Raw genomic sequence first — 20,412 nt, forward strand, 5'->3', positions numbered from 1 at the left:
CTGCTCCTTCCTAGGTGGAAGACGCCCAGAGAGAGAGTCAAGTGTCACTTAGGAAAATGAGTGCTAGACACATGATATGTAACAGTCGCAGCTGCTGCCTCCATCAGTGGAGCAGCTGGCATGAGAAAGGAGCTGAAATAAAGAGAAGTGAAGGGACTTGTAGCTTCCCAAAAGTGAACCTGCAAGGAGAGAGAACAACTCAGTCTCCACTGTATGCGATTCTTCTTAGGCACCAGAGGCTGTTTCCTCTTGGAGGAAAGACCATGAGGCTATTACTAGATAATATATTTGCTCGTTACCAAAAATATCCATATTTACATAAAAGATATAGCTTGAAGTAACTGAGCTCACCTGGTTAAAAAGAAACAGTCTTAGAAATTCCATATGAATCTTAACGTTGCTTAGTACTTGTCCTAGGTTCTAGGCTAAGGGAATGATACCTAATTTCAGATTTAGTTGGAAAGAACTCTCTCAAGAGGACTCTGAAACACGAGAATAAGGTTGAGGACTTCTAAAAATGTAAAGACAAAAAATTAGGAATATCCAACCCAAATGGTGATGTGGCCTCTTAAGATTTCTACTAGACCTAGATTCAAAAGGCATATGGTATCTATCAGAGAAACACTGATCTGGATTGCTAATCCAGTGTTTATACCACATTAGTTGAGTTCTAAATACAAAAATTTCTTGAGGCATGGACTGACTTTTATTTCCTACCCTTCATGGTACCAAGCCTAGTGACCAATGCTGACAACAGGCATTTCTTTATGGCTTGAACCAGTATTTTCATGTGAATTATGAACTCTGGGATCCTTCGTCTAAATATTAAAAACTACTAAATCAGCTACAGTAATTGGACTAAATATGTGGGGTATGGAAAACCGTTAGTATGATGAAGGTGGCTGCTGCCGGCCACAGAAGGCTGGCATGCTTTTTCGCAAAAAGCCCGGTTCTGGGCCATGGAAGTAGGAAAATGATCATGCAAAGTCCGCCTCCCTCTGCAGCATGATGAGGCTGTGTTATCGTGGTTTACGTTATCAAAATTGGCTGCAGCCAACCCAGGTGAGTACATTTCCCTTCAGGAAGTTAAGAAACTTCATGGCACAAATCCATGAAGACAAGCCTTTCTCTATGACCTTTTTTTTTCCATAAAATTATAAAAGCCATGTTTATGGTTTCCTCTAAAATTTCCACTAATATAAAAATGAACTGTTCTTACAAAAACATGTTAGATAGGAGACATTTGGTAGAATCCCAAAGTACTGTGAGATTTTTATTTCTGTGAGATTAATGCTTTCTCAATTTCAGGAGGGTACTGGCACCTCAGCTTGAGAATCGAGCCATGTGTTATGATTCACTTCGGTAATATTTGCCTCAGAAGGATTTCTGTGATTATTCCTCTTTTAGTGATGTAGAGAATTCTCAGGGACAATCAAGCCTTCAGCCCCAGTACACAGTGACCCACATAAAAAATGTCCTTGAAATGGCACTGATTATAGGGCTAGAAGTTTCTAAAGAGAAACAAGTCTTTCAACAAGATAGCAAATATTTCTCACATTTTGCTTTTGCCTCAAATTACTGAAAGGATATAACTTAAGGATAGTAATTCTTATGCCATAGATACTATCCAACAGAATATAGATTGTTCTGATTTATCCCTTCTCGAACAACTGATCTTTTATTTGCCTTTATATCCCCTCTGCATATAGTAGGTGAAAAAACATGATTTTAGAACTCAACTAATGTGGTTACAGAATTGACCCAAATTACATGTACTTTATTTTCAACATAAAGGCGTCCAATACATGTTTTTCCTCAATTCAAAGGCGTCCAGCACAGTGCCTTAAATGCACACACAGAAAAGACTTTCTCAACATGATCCATTACAACACTGCACCTGCAGCCTGGGCGTGGCACCTGGCTTGCATAAGAATAACTTGGAGGCAAAAGAGATCTGCAGAGGTTTGGAAAATCTTCCTTCTCCTCTCCCAGCCCTAGGAGAAAGGCCCTTCATCCTGCTCCTTGAAGATGCCAACAGAAACACAACTGATATAATAACAGGCTGGGAATGGCATTCGCTTGACCCAAAACTCTGGCGTGGCCTGACTGTATGAAGGGGAAACATCACCTCCCCTCAACTAAAGTTTGAAGTGCTAGAAATATTTGCTATTTGGCAAACAAAGTTATCAAGGCCTATCAAAATTGGCCCCAAAATAACTATTGCATAAGAGAGGGTGTATTGCATAAGAGAGGGTAACAGCCTGAGAGAACTCTGGTTCTTTGCTTCTTTAGATTAGAACACAAATTTTAGTTAGAGCTAGTGGTTTACTGGTGGGAGGCACTGAAAAGACACCAGAAGCACATAAAACAAGCTGGTCTGCAATAGATCAGAAGCTAGCTGAGTAAGCCAAACTTACAGATTTGAGGATCCCTGTGGCATCTTCATGGAGCCAGGTAGGGTAGACCACCTCGTCATTCAGTATGGCCTCAAAGAGGTCATCTTCGTTCTCTGCCTCAAAGGGCGCGTGACCGCAGAGCATCTCATAGAGCAACACGCCCATTGCCCACCAGTCTACTGCAGGCCCGTACAGCATTTCCTGGAGGATCTGTGCAAAGGGGGCAGCGGGAGAAGGTGGTTCATACATCAGATTAACAAATGTGTTCTTCATAACTAGGGAAATTGATGCACTAGGAAATATTTTTTTTTTTTTTTTTTTTTTTTTTTTTTAAAGTCTCCTGTGCTAGCATGCATATTTCATTCCACTTCTACAGAGTGGTCTGTTTTCCCTGTGGTCAACTCAGAGATGCCTTCTCCGGTATGGTGAGCAAATATTTATGATTGGGCCACAGTGATGGGCTCGTGCAGATCCCAAACAGAAAGGGTTCTGGAAATATATCAGTGAGGAAAAAAAAGGAGACTGGGTTCACTCACTCATACGGGAAGGATTCAAGAGCCTTTCTTTAGTTCTGCTAAATGATGCTGAAATTAAATCACTAAGTAGAGACAAAGAGGAAAATAAATAGCCATGAGTGGCGTTCACTTTGTCTTCATTTAGTGCTAAAGCCCAAAGCAACTGCAAAATCTACAAATTTTTTTTTTTAAACTCAAATTCTTATTAGAGTGACTTAGGCCATTTTCAGCCATCATTCGCCCAATGAGCCATAAACGAGTCTAGAGGTGTCGGCTTTCAACACTGCTCCCAACGCTGCAGCACATAAAAGCAGCCAGTGGCATTTCTGGTCAGAGTTACTGGAGAGCTCAGATTTCAGAGCTGCATCAAGCAGCTGCACTCACCTCTGGAGCGATATAGTCTGGCGTGCCACAGAATGTGGCCGTGGTGACGCCATTGCAAATCCCCTCCTTGCACATTCCGAAGTCTGCCAGTTTACAGTGACCCTCGTGGTCCAACAGGACGTTGTCCAGTTTCAGATCTCTGAAAGATACAAAGAGCAGCATGAGATAGGGCAGCCGGACCCCAAACCATCCACCTCTCAGAATGGGCACTCACACACACACACACACACACACACACACAAGTACGGCCACATGCGGCCATGTGAGCTTCTCTGTGCTATCTGGATGACAAATTTAGATCAAGTCTCAGAACTTGCCTCATGGCTCCAAGATGATGGGCCCATTAAGAATGGGCTAACCACAGGAAAATGTGGGCTGTCCTTTAAAAACGGAGGGCAGAATGTGGCTTTTCTAGGCTTTCCACTTACCTTGTACTCAGCCTATCCCCCACCCTCCACTCTAGCACCCATCTCTACCCATCAGAGTCAGAGTGAACACCCATAGGGGAGGTGGCCACTGTGTGCCAGGGGTGGTGACAGGCACTAGGAGCACAGCTGATCTTCATCTGCAAGGAACTCACAGTGTAATGGGAGACAAATATTTCCTAGGCTAGAAGCTCCATGATGGCCGGGATTGTGTTTATGTGGTTCGCCATTATGCCTGGCATAATGTACTTAAGAAATACTTGTCAGCCGGGTGCCTGTAATCCCAACACTTTGGGAGGCTGAGGCAGGTAGATTGCTTGAGTTCAGGAGTTTGAGATGAGCCTGGGCAACATGGTGAAATCCCATCTCTACAAAAAATACAAAAATTAGTTGGGCATGGTGGCATGCACCTGTAGTCCCACCTACTTGGGAGGCTGAGGTGGGAGGATCACTTGAGCCCAGGAGGTTGAGGCTGCAGTGAGCTGAGAGTGCACCACTGCACTCCAGCCTGGGCGACAGGGTGAGACCCTGTCTCCAAAATGAAAAGAGAGAAAAAGAAGGAAGTGTGTGTGTGTGTGTGTGTGTGTGTGTGTGTAAAACAAATAGATATATATCTTATATACAGACACACACACACACATATGGACAGGATAGACAGGGGAGGGGCAGGGGAGGGGCAACACACCAATTGCTGTATCATCCTAGTGGCATAATGAAGGTATGAACCAAGTGCTACGAGAGAAACATAAGAGAGAACAATTCCTTCCAGTGGGAGGAGAGAGAGACAGCCTCACAGCAGAAGTAGAAGTTGAGCTGGGTCTGAAAGCATGAGTCAGAGTCTCCCAGGCAGAGAAGGGGGAGTGAGAAGGCCGCCATGGAGAGGCGGATGGGGCGGGGACATGGCAACAAGCCCAGTGGTGTGGCTGAGCAGGTGGACTCAGAGAACCCTGGGTATGGTGAGGAGGCTGAGGGGCGGGCAGCACAGGACACAGGAGTGCTGGGGCCATGAAAAATCTCAGGGCTACAAGGAAAGTTAAGTCCTTCAAACCATGAAGGGTCCTGAATGTCACACTAAGGAATTTTGATTTTCAGATATTAGGCAAAAAGAACTTCCTGATGCTCCCTAATTAAGGGAGTAACTGATTCCTGGCTGGACAAGAAAAGATCAGTTAGGGGAGGCTGAAACCGTCCAGGGAAGAGATGTTAAGACCTGAACCAGAACAGTGATGAATGGAATGGAAAATAAGGAGTCAGTCAGGAGAAAGGAAGCAGGGCTTTGGTGAAAGCAAAATCAGTAGTAAGGCTTGATAATCACTTAGAGATGGGCAGAGAGAAGCAGCAGAAATGACTCCTGGGTTTCTGTCTTAAATCCAGTAGGTTTGTGGGGATGTTAACCAGGAAAAGGAAAACCAGAGTGAGAAGAGGATTTGTTTGTGGGTACCCCAGGTGCACAAGAAGCCTAATAGATTATGGAGACTCTGGTTCAAGGCATTTTCCACTCCTCCTCCAATCCCTAAGAGCAAATTCACGTGGAAGGAAGTGAATACTCAGCAGCAGGATTGTTTAGTAAAGAGTCCTCAAGGTCGGCAGGAACATGGCCGTGTACTGATAAAGCTGTCTATAAATAAAAGGCAGTGCTCTCTTAAAACAACCCGCTTCCCAGCACAGGCACAGGGTTCTCCTGTTGCCAACCATTCCCCAGGGCACTGTTACAGAGGGAAGGTGGCACTGCTAGCCTCCCAGGCACAGTCTAGACCGGACAGAGCAGCAGCTTGGCCTTTTGGGTGAGACATTTACACTTTGGTTTTTAAAGGAACAATATGCTCAGAGGCAACCCACATAGGCTGATCAGTGACGAGGAGGCTGCAGGTCACTAGGGTGGTCTGGAGCTTTGTGGTTAACTGCCATTGTGGGAGGCTGCCATGGCCTTGGGCCGCCTGGAGCCCCCCTCGCTGTGGCATCTTCACAGTGGCTGCAGCTGACTGCTCTTTCTGGAGTGTCACATTCACTGTGGGTTGTATCAGGGCACTTGAGGTTCTATTTTCCTGCCTCAGTGTGAGAATCAAGGTCTGTTGGCCTGCATGGCCCAAGGCAAAAGGTTGGTGTCTGTCCAGCCTGGATCACGTTGCTGGCTTGGAGGAGGTAGGTGATGACAGAACTGGCATGACTGGTTTCCACACAGTGTCCTGTGAGTTGATACAGCCTGGCCATGCAGGTCTTACAGAAAATGGCCACTAGAAAATGCCCAGGAATGGAAAGCAAGTCTGGTATTCCAGGAATCCCCAGTAAGTGTGGTTAAAGCAGCACAGCTTTCATGGCACAGATCAATGGAACGTAGAACAGACTTCTCTGCTCTTAGCAGCAGCCTCCCCAGGTGTCAGGGGCATAAGGCAAAGGCATGCTGAGTACCTGTGCACCCACTTCAGCGAAGCAAGCTTTCTGTGTCTCTAACCCAAACCCAGTCCTGGCTCCAAATCAGCCCTTCTCCATGCAGAATCCCATGTCCCATATAAGTGAGTGTTTTCAGTGGGCTGATTTGTGGAAGCCGCTTCCTCCCCTTGCCCCACCACACACACACAATATGAGCACAGCCAATTTAACCTACAAGAGGTTGCGATCACAGCAGCGCAGGTCGGGAGCAGGGGTGAGGATGACTGGGGTTCTGTCCAGTGAAGGAGGCCAACACTCTCAGTTCTTCCACAAGTGTTTTCTGACTTGGGAGGCACTATAAGGCCTGGGTGCCTGGCTCTTCTGGGGCTGAGGGCACACAGTAGAGAGGCACCTGGCTGAGGTTGGACACACTAGTCTGCAGCCCCAGGAGAGAGCACAGCCGGGGGGACAAAGCCCATGAGCCCAGCTTTATCGACACTGTGTCCTAGCCTGACAAGCCAGGCCTGTGTGGACCTGAGCCCAGAACACTGTCACTCACATTTCCAAACAAGGTCACTGAGTTTCAGAATTTTCCCGAAGCCAGTATGCCTGCTGAGGTCTTGGAAAGGATCTTCTTGGGCAACAGAAACAAGTGCTAACAGAAATCCACAACGGTCTCAAGAGTTGACCCGCAGTTGCTTAAGAGCTTGTGACTAATGTCCCAGGTAAGAGGTCTGACTGCTTATTACTCAGCTGCTGTCATGGGCAGCAGGAATCGCGCAGGGAGGGAAAGTGCTGGGCCATCAGTTTTGTCTGTCAACTATTACAATCAGCTCTGCATGGGGAAGTCTTGGGACGCAGCTCTCAGAAGACACAAGTGGGCAAGACAAGAATGTGACTCATCCTGGTCACAGGATGCCCGAGGCCACAAAGGCAGGTTAGACACCTTAATCCTGATTTCAATCTAATTTTAGGCATTCTCAGAACTGTATGAGCCGTAAAGGAAACGCCATGGCTGTTCTCACACCAGGTGCTATCTAGTAAGACAGATCACTCAAACTGGGATCCCAAGAGGGTTCAATAAAGAGCATAATGTAATTCCCGGTTACCAGTTCTGCCTTCAGCAAAAGTATCTCATACCTGCTCTGTGAAGTCTGTCCTGATGTCCCCAGAGAGTCACAGTAATATCAACTCTGCTCCTAGGGTGCCCAGTTTGTACTTCTATGATAGCACACCCTGCACTATATTCCAGAAGGCTCTGTCTGTGCATCTGTCTTCCTTCTTAGCAGCTCCAGCATGGTCCTGGAAGGAGGTGCTGACCAAAGGGATACACAGAAGCATTTCAGATGGACCCCAATATGACTGCCCTGGCCAACTTGGAGCCTATCTTATTTTTAGGGGATGGAAGGACACTCCATAAACTTTGCTCCAAAGTACTTAAACATAAAAAGCCACATGTTTTACCCCTTAGAGACAGACTCGAGAGGGAAAAGAAGAAACCTGAAATCAAAATTTAAATTCTTCTCTTTGGTGAAGCTGGAGAAAGAAAGAGATTTTGAAGGGTCAATTATTAAACCACGAGGATCCAGCAGAACACTTATCCTTGTGCTGGCTGGCATCCAAACGGAAGAGCAGAACACGGAGGGGTGACTCAAACAAAGCCAACGATTACAGAGCCATTTACAGTCATGGTCAGCTTCCACTCTAAAGGGAAATCATGCCTTTATTTTTTGTTAAAGCAAAAGAAGTCACCCTAAGCCTCCTGACTTTAGTTTGAAATATGCAGAGGTCAGTTTTTGGCTTAGGAGTGCCTCAGCTTCCTATGCCAACATGTAACTCAGCAGCCGAACTTAACAAGGCTACACAATGAAGATTACAAGTTCATACAGGGCAGAGGCTCAAATCCTAAAATGCCAAAACCACAATTACCGGCTTGCCATTCATTAGCTCATTGAGCACCGGTATTTAATAGCTACAGCTTTTGTCATGCAAGCATAGAAGGGTAGAAAGAGTTATTCTATCCTCTGTGCTTGTCTGAAAGCTACATTGTTCTTGCTGGGTAATCAGGGTTACTTAAAATGCCCACAGTAGTTTCAGAGAGAATTCCCAAGTGATTGAAGACAAAGGAGATTCAGAAATTGGATTTATTTTGTTTCCACCATAAGCTATCCCAAGAGTAATAAAACAGATTGACATGAGTCTTACTGCTTAGATCACTAGAATCAGTTACTCTTCCAAAAGAAATAAAGGAAAGCGAGCTGAGAGCTGGCTCCTTGAACAAGAATGAATCTAGGAGGCTATTTATATGAACTATTTTTAACATATTTTTCAACTTTTATCATGGGAAATTTCAAAATAGACAAAAGTAGGGAGAATGACACAACTCTCATACCGATCAAACAGCCTCGGCGGCTGCCACTGCACGTCCAAACATGTTCCCTCTCTACATCGACTCCCTCCCTCCCTGATCCATCTTTTATCAGATTATTCTGAAACAAATCCAAGACATGAACTATGTCATCTATAAACATTTTAATATCTGAATCTAAAAGATAATATTTAATAAAGTACAACTTTGATACCCGTTATCATAAAATACACAGTCAATTTATGATTGTCAGCATACTGCCATTTGTCTGTTGCTCCTTTGGGGGTGGTGAGTCTGTGGGTCTGTCCAGAAAACGTGGAAAAAAGCTTTTGTGAATAACAACAATAACAGTGTCTTCAGTGGTGAACATACACTGAATGTTCATCAAATGCTAAGTGCTTTATCCATATTATTTTATCCTCAAAATAACCCTATGAAGTAGGCTCTACCCCAAGATCATATAGCTAGACAGGGGTAAAATCAGGATTCAGATTTACTTCTGCTCACCTCCAAGGCCTGGGCTTGTAACTTACTACACCAGGCCCAATCCCTTCTATGTAGTGGTGTCACTGGCCAATCCTCCTGACAGACTGTTTCCCGAAAGGACTTTAATTGAAACAAGAACCACCTGAGAGAATCAATAAATATCCTAAGATGGCACTATGATAAAGGGATGTTTTATGCATATTACTATGAAATGCATAATCGAAATACTGCAAAGCAAGGTTCTTTTCTTCTTCTTCTTCTTCTTTTTTGCTTTGCTTCTTAGCTTGTGCATAAATAAAGAGTTCAATGGATTTTACAGTCCTTGAGGATATAGGAATAGGGGAGTACACAGCAAATCTCTCAAGTGGTCAAATGTGCAGATCATTTGCTGCCTTCCCCTGAGGAGGAGGAACTAGCATGTAGGTAAGTGTGAAAAGGGGGCATCTGCCAAGTGAGTGAATGTGGGTTATGATCTTAATTTCAGAATAAAACTACTTAGGACTGGCTTGTGTTTCGAGTGTCTTGGTTTATACTTAAAATTGTTTCAAAGCAAGACTGATTGTATTAAATTGGCAAAAGACTTTTGAAAAGTCACGGAATTAGCAAAAGCATAACATTTGGTTTCATCTTGAGTTAGACAGTAGTGCCATTCAAGTACCACCTGACATGAGATATCCATCCCTTCACCCACCCAACCGTTCTTTGAGTATCGTCCATGAGCCTGGCCATACGCCAGGATCTTGGGATACAATAGTAAGCAAAGGGGGCACCATCTCTACCCACAAAGGGGTTAATATATGGTGGGAGAAGCAGACAGATCACCATACAAGTAAATTTACAATTATCAACTGTGATGAGTGCAATGAGAAGAAAACATGGGAATAGATCAAGGGATGGCCTGACCTAGCACTGGGGGAAGATTTCCCAGGAAAGTGACATTTGAACTGAGCTGTGAAGATTATTAACCAAATGAAGAGACAGAAAGAAGGGAAAGTGAGGGTAAGGAGAATTTCAGAAGGAAGGAACAGAGGTGAGGGGGTTCAGTCAAGAAATGAAGACTAGTGTGGTTGGAGTCCTGGGTGGCGAGAGAAGGGAGCATGGAGACAGGAGAGAGCAGGGACCAGATGAGGCAGGGGCCAGTGAGGATTTCAGTCTTTAGCCCAATAAACCATGGAAAACTCTGACTCAGGAGAGGGGTGATATTAGATTTTCATTTTACAAGACTCCAGATCAGAGGAGTTGAGAATGAACATGAGGAGATCATTTGGGAAACTACTAGAGTATCCAGGAGATAAATGATGGTGGCCTGGTATAGGGAGGGTGGTAAGGTAAAGAGAACTAGATGTGTCAAGAACTATTGGGGGAAAGCAACGGAATTTAGTAATGGAAGGATATAGGGGATAAAGGGAAGGAGGTATCAGCAGGTTCTCGATCACAGAATTTATTTTGGACAGATTGAGCTACCTTTTTTTAGACATACAAGTGGAGACATTTAATAAGCAGCTGAATACACATGGCTAGATGTCAAAGGGAAGGCTGGATCAGAGCTACAAATCTGAGTCATTACCTGGGTGTGGATGAGTTCACCTCGGGAGAAGGAATGAAATGAGGAGACAGCCTGGGACTGAGCCTTGGGAAGAGGATCTCCTGAGGCCAAGATCTCTGGTCTTCTTTACACTGAGACTACAAAAACTAGTGATGAATTATACTCACAGTAGGGTAGTGGAGCTGTGTACCTAGAGAGTGGGGCCCAAATCTTTTGCCTCCATATGGGCTATCTATAGTCCAGGTAAGCTTTAAAAAGATTAAGGCCGGGCACAGTGGCTTACGCCTGAATCCCAGCACTTTGGGAGGCCAAAGTGGGAAGATCACTTGAGCCTGGGAGGTCAAGGCTGCAGTGAGCCATGATCACACCACTGTACTCCAGCCTGGGTGACAGAGTGAAACTCTATCTTAAAAACCAAGTAATTAATAAAATAAAAAGATTAGAAAAATATCAACCTTGTACATTCAGAATAACTCAATGAATTCTTTTCAGGTTAAATTCTCAATCTCTGCTATGTGATGTGATACTCTTGTGAGTGTAAAATTAAGAATCTTATTTTACAAAGATATTGGCTGCTGCATCCTATGTAATTAGCAAAAAAGCTAAATTATGTATCAATCGTGGAATGGCTAAATTATGGTATGTCTATGACAGAATCTTATGAAAGCTGCCAAAATTTTATGAAGGACTAAGAATGTAAGGAAATGTTTATAACAGAATCTTTAAATATTATTTGAAAATGGTTTTTTTTGATTATAAAAGTAATATTTTCATTATATAAAACTGATCATTCCTGAAAAAAGTACAGAGAAAATTATGATGGGTTCAAAGTCTTCCAATCTTTTCTTCTTAATGCTACACTAACACAATATTATACAGCAACATACTTTTCTCACTTAACAATTGTCTTGGACATATTTATACCTCCTATGCCTCTGGCTCATTCTCTATAATGGTTGCATACAATTCCATTATAAAAATGTACCACAATTTAACCAGTTCCTCTACATAAACATTTGGGTTATTTTAAATTTTTTGCACCTTCAAACAATGGAGTAATGAACATGATTTGCACACTTGTAGGAGTGTTTATTTAGGATACATTTTTTTAGAAGTGGAAATGCCACATCAAAGGGCATAAATATTTAAAATTTAAACAGATGTAGAGAAATTGTCTTCCAAAAGGGTTGCATCAATTTATATTCCCACCAGTAGCACATGAAAGTGTCAATGTTTTGGCTTCCTTGTTCAGGCTAGATGGAATCATCCTTATAATTCTTGCCAAACTGCCAGTGAAAAATGAGCTCATTGTTTCAACTTCATTTTTTGACTATTAATGCAATTAAGCTTTAAGAAGAATATATGTTTAAGGGCCATTTGTATTTTTTCTTGCCTATTCACATGGTTTAACCATTTAAAAACTTGAGTTGTTTATCTTTTTGATTATTTTTTAAGAAGCTCATATTACGGAATAGTAATAATTTGTTATATTGGTTGTATGGGTTGTAAATATTATTGCCTGGTTGAAGTTTTGTTTTGATATAGTCCAGTTATCAATCTTTCCTTCATAGCTTCTGGGTTTCATGACTTACTTATACAGGCTGATACAATGCTAAGTGAAAGAACAGGATACAAAGTTATATTTTCAATATTCTCTTAATTTTGTTACAATTGTGAGGGAGAGGGATAAAGAAAAGGAGAAAAGACAGGAGGAAAAAGGAGATGAGGAAACACATAAAAGTCTATTTCCAAGTGATATGCTTATGAGTGATTTTTGTTTTCTGTTTGGATTTTCTAAATTTCCTACAGGAATCATGTGTTACTTTGTTAACCAGGAAAAAAAATCATTAAAATGTGTTTACATATTCTAGCTTTAATCCTTTTTTTTTTTTTTTTTTTTTTTTTGGTTTCTGTAGTATTTAAGGCCATAATTCCCAAGGAAGATGTGCAGGGAAAAGGACTCACTGGTCAGAGTGGAAAGGATTTCTTTTGGAACCCAGGCTCCAAGGGAATGTTGGAAAAAAACATCTTATTTGCTTAGAGAACCTGCACATTTGTAGACTTAGAATTGAACTTGTTGCCATCAGTTCATTTTTTTTTTTTTTTTTAACCACAGAAATTACTTAGTGTCTACTAAGTGTCTATGATTGTTGTGGATGGCATTTATATTTTCAGTAGCTCCACAATGTGTCCCTGAAGTCTGAATGAACTTAAGTATGAAAATGAATTTCCTACTAAAAGCAGCAGCATTCCTAATTATTAAATGAGGTCCTTATGCCATTTCTCCTCACAGACACTTAATCTGGTGTTCCTGAGACTGACCTATTGGAATATCTGCTGAAGACCATGTATATGAGATGTGAACACTCATCATTATGAGGCTGAATGCAAAATAATTCATTTTATAATGAAGCAAGTCAGTAAAACAATATCCAGCCCAGTAAGTGTCACCAAGGCTCTTCTGAGGCTCTTCCCCACTACCCCCTCATACCTTCTCCCAGCAGCTACTTGGGATGAGAAATGACAAAAATGACTCTTATTTGAATCTGGTTATTTTACCCTCTTTAAAACAGAGCCAGGGCAGGAGAATTGCTTCAGTCTAGGAGACTGGGACCATCCTGGGCAACATAGTGAGACCCTGTCTCTACAAAAATTTTATTTATTTATTTATTTATTTATTTATTTATTTATTTATTTATTTATAGTCTCATTCTCTAGCCCAGGCTACAGTGAAGCAGCGTGATCACAGCTCACTGCAGCCATGACCTTCTGGGCCCAAGCGATCTTCTCACCAGCTATCCGAGTAGCTGATATTCCACGCATATACCACCGGCTAATTTTTTAATTTTTTGGAGAGATAGGGTCTCGCTGTATTGCCCAGGCTAGTCCCAAACTCTTAGGCTCAAGTGATCTTCCCTCCTCAGTCTTCCAAAGTGCTGGGATTGCAGGTATGAGCCATTGTGCCCAGCTATACAAAATTTTTTTAAAAACTTAGCCAGGTATGGTGGCACACTCCTGTAGGTCCAGCTACTTGGGAGGCTGGGGTGAGAGGATTGCTTGAGCCCAGAGGTTGGAGGGTACACTGAGCTATAATTGTGCTACTGAACTCCAGCATGGGCAACGGAGCAAGATCCTGTCTCAAAAAACAATAATGAAACAAAGAAACAAACAGGGCACAGACTCACAAACTAATTCCCATAGACTAGGTGTTGGTCTTCATCCTGTTCTGGGTGTTCGATGCCCTTGACATGTAGGCAGTATGTTCCCACCGTCACCACTGCAGATACACAGGACCAACTTAACTTGAGCAAAGGGACTGAGAGATTTCCCCTCACTTTGTCTCATGGTAGAAAAAATAGACCAAAAAACCCCCATTTGCTAACTCTCTGGACAAATACAAGAGGAAATGAGTTTGATAAACATCCTCAGTATACCAAACATACATGTCCTTAGGACCATCAAATAAATGAGCCATCGAGCTGACAGCTGAGCCTCATAATTTTTTTTTGTTTTGTTTTTTTGCATTCCACATCCCCTATCACCATCCCACCCAGGAGAGCTGAAATTCCCTGGCTAAAGCGGTGCAAATTTATTCAGCAGCTCCTTACAGTACTTTTATTTTATGGTTGCCAAGAAAACCTCTCTCACGGACTCTCCTTGCCAAAATGCTCAGACATGATACCTGGCAGCGGGTCAGCTTATAGATGCACTCAATGATGAAAAGCAGGAAGGCCAGAGGACTTCAGGCAAAGACACCAGGAGACAAAAGACCCTTGGCGGCTAGGGGTCTCCTGACCATAGGGCCTTGCTCTGATAACACAGACTGGATGCTGTGGCCAACGGTACACTTGGACCTGACAGTCCAAGGGGCATAAAACAGCCAACAAGCCAAATATCTTCCCCAGTGCAGACTGCCAAGTGCAGCTGACCCACAGAAACCACTGGGTCGGCTTTGCTTCCTGGAGGCAGAATCCAACAAGGAAATGAAAGTTTTCTGACAGCCAGTCACCCAAGGGCAGGAGGACAAACAGCATCCAAGAGCCATGGCAGATTCTGAGAGCCACCAGCCAGGAACAGGATAGGTATGAAGGACCCCTTACTGGCTGGCTGCCTGCAGGGCATGTGCATGAAGATGACAGAATGGTTTTGAAGATGAGTAATCAGAACTCAGTTCCCTCTTTAACATTAATATCTTAATCACAACGAGGGGTGGTTGTGGCACAGAATAAGGATGGGCAAGGACAGATGGGTCCTGCTAGCCTTATGTTGGACACATGGCACCAAGACCAACAAACGAGTTCATAGAGTGAAACTATTAAATGTTCCAGGGCACACAGTGCTAGGTAAATGCTAGCCATTATCAGCACTGTCACTGTGGCTGTTATTAAATGGATAAAGCTATGGCTCTCATCCTCAGGAAGGTAAGCCAGACACCTGAGCTGTCATACAAATACACAGAGCAAAGAGTAATGAGACGTCTTAGCCTGTCTACCCATCCTGGTCCCCTCTAATGGAAACAGTGCTATTCTTACTAGAGGAATACAGACCCCTATCAGCACTGAGGCCAGTTCCCTGAAGACACTCAATTGTCAGAAAATAGCGATGTCCTTGCTTTGCCAGCATTGGAATTTTTCTTCGACTTGGGAAAAGCAAGCAGTGAAAGTTGCAGCCATTTGCTATCCCAGTGCAAGGCTTCGCACAAAGTGTGAAAAGGGAGGTGATGATGAGGAATGCTTTACGACAGGAAAGAGTAGAATTTACGGGACCAACCTCAGGAGGGATGTGCAGGCTGCTTTTGGCAATTGGCTAAATGCAAACCGTTGCCAGCATCAGTAACGCCTCACGCAGTATCAGGGGGGAGGCAGCCTGCCCACTAGAATCAGAACTGTGGCCACCTCAGCAGGTCTCATCTGGTTCCCTGCTATCCCCATGAGAGATTAAACCTGAGCCATCTAAACAGAAACCTCTGAAAAACCCAAGAAGACGCCTGTAGTTCAGAATCACTCACAGACTCTTGGAATTAAAAACATACCTCACATTTTACTTCTACATTACAGATGATATTGCTTGTTTCTCTAATTATGTTTTGCATAAAAAGCTTTGCTTCTCCCAATTGGATTACAAACTCTAAGGTCAGGTCTGGAATATTTCTCATATCATCTTTAGAATATCGATCACGGGCTAGACACAAGATGGCAACACACACAGTAAAGTGCTGGGAACTTTACTGATTTCCTACCAATACTGGACTCACACCATAGTAACATGTGCAAAAGGCATCACATTTTCCCCTAAGAAATCTCCCCTGGGAGAACTCACTGGTACTTCTTCAGCACTTACTCTGGCCCCAGCACTTGGTTTTGCAACCAAAGGGCCCAGTTTTCCCAAATTGCCATTTAGTTGTTTTCTTTAAATATCTAAGTACTTACATGTGGAGACACTGTCTGAAGAATGTTTCTAATTTTGTGTCATAGCATTCTTAATAAAAGTCATTATTAAATGTGCAAGTGTGAGTCATTATAACTTCCTAAGATCTTAAAAGTAAACAGAATTCAAAAATCAGGGAAAATTTATTTTTTAGCCTATGTGTGTTATTTTTACTTTAGAAAGTGCCACCACCATACATGCTACCAAAAGTAGCAGATGACTGGACTAACATTCTTCTTGCCTAAATATTGGACTAATCTTGATCCAATAAATAGTGGCTATTTCAGTTTGGAGCCCTGTGCCACATAGAGAGATGAGCCAAGGGCAACTTCCCAACCATGCTTTTACGGTGGCCTCCCTCAATCTGCTTACCTCTCCTACTCAGGTGGACTCGGGGAGGTTATACAACATCTCATCTGTCTGTCTGATTTCAACGGGCAGCATATTGTGAGGCTATGGGCACAGACTTTGGAGCCTGATTAGCAGAATTTAGTTTTAGTTTTACCAGCTGTGTGATCTTGGGCAAGTTACTTAACCACTCTGGGCTTATTTCCTCATCAAGAAATGTAGATAACAACAGTTTCTGCCTCATAGAAATTATGAGTTATTTAATGCAAATGGCTTAGCATAGTGCCTGGAATGCATTAAGTGCTAAGGAGCCCTTGGCTATTATTTATTCATCAACAAGAAAGATAATATCTACATGATTTTTATCAGAATCGATATTGATAAAGAGTAAAAACAAGCTTTGTAAATTCTAGATAACTACTGCAAGCTTTTGCATTTTGGGCAGGTAGGCCTACTATTAAGTGACACATCTGGCTTATAAACTACTTTCTGGGTAATAAAGCCAGGAGCCAAGGCCAGATGGGTCATACAGTGTCATGGTCTGTCACCAGGACCTTGGGGCAACAAGCAAAATGCCTCCAGAACTGGTTAAACCCCACCCGCCACAACACCCCTGTCTATTGACATCTCTGCTAAGACCAAATTCTGATGCATTAAGATACAGGAATTAAGATCTCTGTTTAGTGTCAAATGCCTAGATTGGTACAATGACAAAAAGCAGGTTTAAGTTGAGGTTCATTTGGTTCATCCTAGATTATCAAATGCCACTGAGTTCACCACAGGTGACTGGTTCTGGCAGGTAGAATAAGTTGAAGGAGGATGAGGGAAGTCACTGAATCCTGTTGCTATCCATGCCACCACTGTGGCTGGAGAACTTTATTTCCATTCTGGAGAATTTCGAATCTCCAGAAATAAAACACAAAATTCCTAGGAAGTGAAACAGTATCTGTACTTCACAATGTAATCAAATAAAATTCAACTGTACAGCCAGTCCTTGTTCTTCACCGTCTCCCTGTCTAATTGCTCAGGACCTATACCCAATGGCAGATGCTGGTTTGACACACTCAGTGGTGTGATAACACCCAGATCATGCAAGGCCACCTGCAGACTTTTCTTTTAAAATGTTCATTGTTATAAACAATTCTGTGATAAATGAAGGAATCTTTTTGACATGTCTAAATCTATGAATATTTTTATCATGTATTTTCACAAATAAGCAATCAACTCCAAGTGCCGTGTTCACATTTAAGAATTTAAATCAATGCCACTGCACTGGTGTTTGCCTTCCTTGGTCATGGGGACCAAAGGAGGCAGGCAGAGAGAACAAATTTCAAAATCCTGCCTGGGCTGTTATATGACTTATTTCTCCACCTAAAATGTAGTCTCCATGAGGAGAGCTGACTCATTGCATTCATTTCTATATCTTCATATTTCGGAGTGACCTTCGGTGCCTAACACAGTGCTTTGCAAATAGCAGGCCCATAATAAACGGCTGTTAATCTGAACAGCAAATCCCTCCCCAAACATTGGGTTTGGCTAGGTTCCGAGGAGACCGCAGTGAGGAAGGATTAGGGAGGATGTGGGGGGACTAGTTGGGAGCTGGGTGGATTCTGGTTTGTGCTGGGACCCTGGTACCCATCTGGGACCTCTAGGGCCAACATGAAGCTGCTATTGCCTGCAGAGGTCCCCTGTCTTGGGGATGACCTAAGACCAGGACAGCACACTTTGTGGCTCTGTGGCTCTCAAGTCCACCCCAGACCAGGTGTCAATCCGTCAAGACCAGTCTAGAACCAAACCGATTCCAAGAGATAACAATGTGCCCTGCTTGGTGACTGCCACTCATGTTTGGCTTATAGATGAGAAAAACCTTTGTTCCTTTTTTTTTTTTTAAAGGAGAGGAGTACTAAAAATTCCACTGACTGCCCAAACAGGATTTACATGAATTTAACTGGCTACTGAAGGACACAGTGAACTCTTGGAGTGGCTTCTGTCATTAAGACAGGGTCTGTGAGCAGACAGGTCAGCCAGGTTGGGCAGCAGGCTGGTGTCCTGGTATCCCCAGCACTTTCTGATGGACACAGATTCTTCCCTTTCTTCAGAGGCAGTAGGCGTGGGTGAAGCGGGGCAGGCATGCTGGAACGCTCGTGTTATCTGGTGACTGTTCAGGTGAGTTAGTCAAAGGACAAGAAGAACTGTCTTGAGTTAGAAAGCAGAGTCTGGTCTTAGTTCTGTCACCTTTCTGGGCCTCAGTTTCCTCATCTGTAAACTAATGGGATGGGACACGATGATATTGCCTCCATATTTCTCACATCAGTCAATCACTATATCCATATGTCCTCCTCTGCCCAGGGCAATGCTACTCAAAGTGTGGTCCACAAACTGCTGCTCATCTGCAAACTGGCACTGACCCACGGTGAGGTAAGAGTAGAGGCACAGAGTTTTTAGAAACTTTTATAACTATTTGACAGTATGGCAAACTATCATACTGTCATACTATATGACAATATATGTCTGCTGAATCTAATAATAAACGTGGGCTTCAGATTTATGTGTATTTTGAAATTTCATTTTTCTAGTAATTTACTTTTAATATATTTTATAAAAAGTATTGGTCCTAATTGGACGGAAAAAGGAAAAATTAAAACACATTGGTTTACCACCACAGATAAATGGAAGAGACCATTTCTCTCCTGGGCTGACTTCTGCACTCTTAACTGAAGCGTCTCTGTCTCCAAAGCCTCTGCATCCCTTCCTTGGCCAAGTTTGGTGTCTCTCTGCCTGTGCTCCAATGGTGTTTGGTACATACGTCTAACGACAGCATTTCTTGCACTGACTGTATCTGTTGGTTTCCCTGCAGATCTTCTCCATGCTTATTTCAGCTCTCTAGCCCCAGAACAAGGTATCTAGCACAAGGCTGGGTAGCCAATTAACTACTAACTGAACTGAACAAACTCTGAGTTTCTTACCTTAAACTTTGGTTGTATTCCCTTTATCCATACACTCCTTGAGTGTAAAGTGTAAGGTTCTGTGCATGGTGGATGCTGAGGAAATGAGGAAGCAATGGTGAGAACTGCTTTCTGCATCTGGTGGTAAATCTTTTATGCTACCAATCCCATTGCGCTGTTCCTTTTCCAGCTCTCAGTCTGATTCTACTGTTACTGTAAGTGTCAGCTTGGGCAACACAGTGAGACCCTGTCTCCATAAATTTTTTTTTAAAACTAGCTGGGTGTGGTGGTGTGTACCCGTAGTCCCAGCTACTTGGGAGACTGAGGTGGAAGGATCACATGAACCCAGGAGTTTGAGGATACGATCATGCCGCTGCACTCCAGCCTGGGTGACAGAACAAGACCCTGTCTCCAAATAAATGAACAAACAAACTTATTTCAAAAAGCCCAAAACAAAGAAAATTGGGCTTGTAGGTACAAAAGTCAGTGACTAATGTGTGTGGTTGGTAATTAAAAATCCTTACAAAACAGACAAGACAAATCACTCCTGTACATCTTGCATAAAATTAAAAGGTCAGTCAGGAAGAAAAGGAATGATGAAATTTCTTAAGTTCATCAAGCTGAAAAGCTCATTTGATGCTTTGGGTTTTTAAAAAAAGGCATTTCATGGAAAACTCCCAAACCAGAAGAGATGGAATATTACATAGGAAACCATTTAAAAGCTCAGAAAATCCTTTAAGCCCAAATCAAAGAATGCAATTCCCATCATATGGAACTCATTTCTTTTTGAAAGTCAGTAAGTCAAAATTTTTTTACCAGGAATCGGCTGGTTCCCTCTGCGTTTTTTCCAGAGAAGGCAGTTTGGGAACACAGTTCCAGAACCTCAGCCTCATGAGTTCTACTCCTGGATTTTCCTGGATTTTCTCTCTGAGGCTGTGGAAAAATTCTCTTTCCCTCTCTGCTTCTGAGCCCTACTTTAAACAACAAAAAACAAACAAACAAGCAAAAAAAAAAAAAAAAAAAAAAAAAGGGCACGTGATCATCTGCCCAGTTTCTGGATGTAGTGTATGAAATCTTGTCCCCCGAGCTCCCTGAGTGCTTCTGATCCCCAGAGCCAGACAGCCTACGCTCACGTAGTTTGTAAAACACAAGCAAGCACCACAGACATGACGAATGATGTATTTTCCCATTAGAAAAGGAAC

At 42.8% G+C, this 20,412-nt stretch overlaps 1 protein-coding gene across 3 annotated transcripts in view; it reads right to left on the reverse strand.

The window, feature by feature from the left end:
• Window positions 1–20,412, reverse strand: part of PRKCH (protein kinase C eta) — a 232,817-nt gene that overhangs the window by 17,775 nt on the left and 194,630 nt on the right. For all 3 annotated transcript variants that reach the window (XM_003901894.5, XM_021941880.2, XM_021941881.2), the window contains 2 exons: window positions 3,296–3,434; window positions 2,418–2,606 (listed from right to left, as the gene is read on the reverse strand). In XM_003901894.5, the coding sequence (XP_003901943.2) occupies window positions 2,418–2,606; window positions 3,296–3,434 (328 nt within the window). The remainder of the gene's footprint in view (window positions 1–2,417; window positions 2,607–3,295; window positions 3,435–20,412) is intronic.

This window comes from Papio anubis, chromosome 7 (genome assembly GCF_008728515.1).
Source record: "Papio anubis isolate 15944 chromosome 7, Panubis1.0, whole genome shotgun sequence".
Taxonomy (NCBI): domain Eukaryota; kingdom Metazoa; phylum Chordata; class Mammalia; order Primates; family Cercopithecidae; genus Papio; species Papio anubis.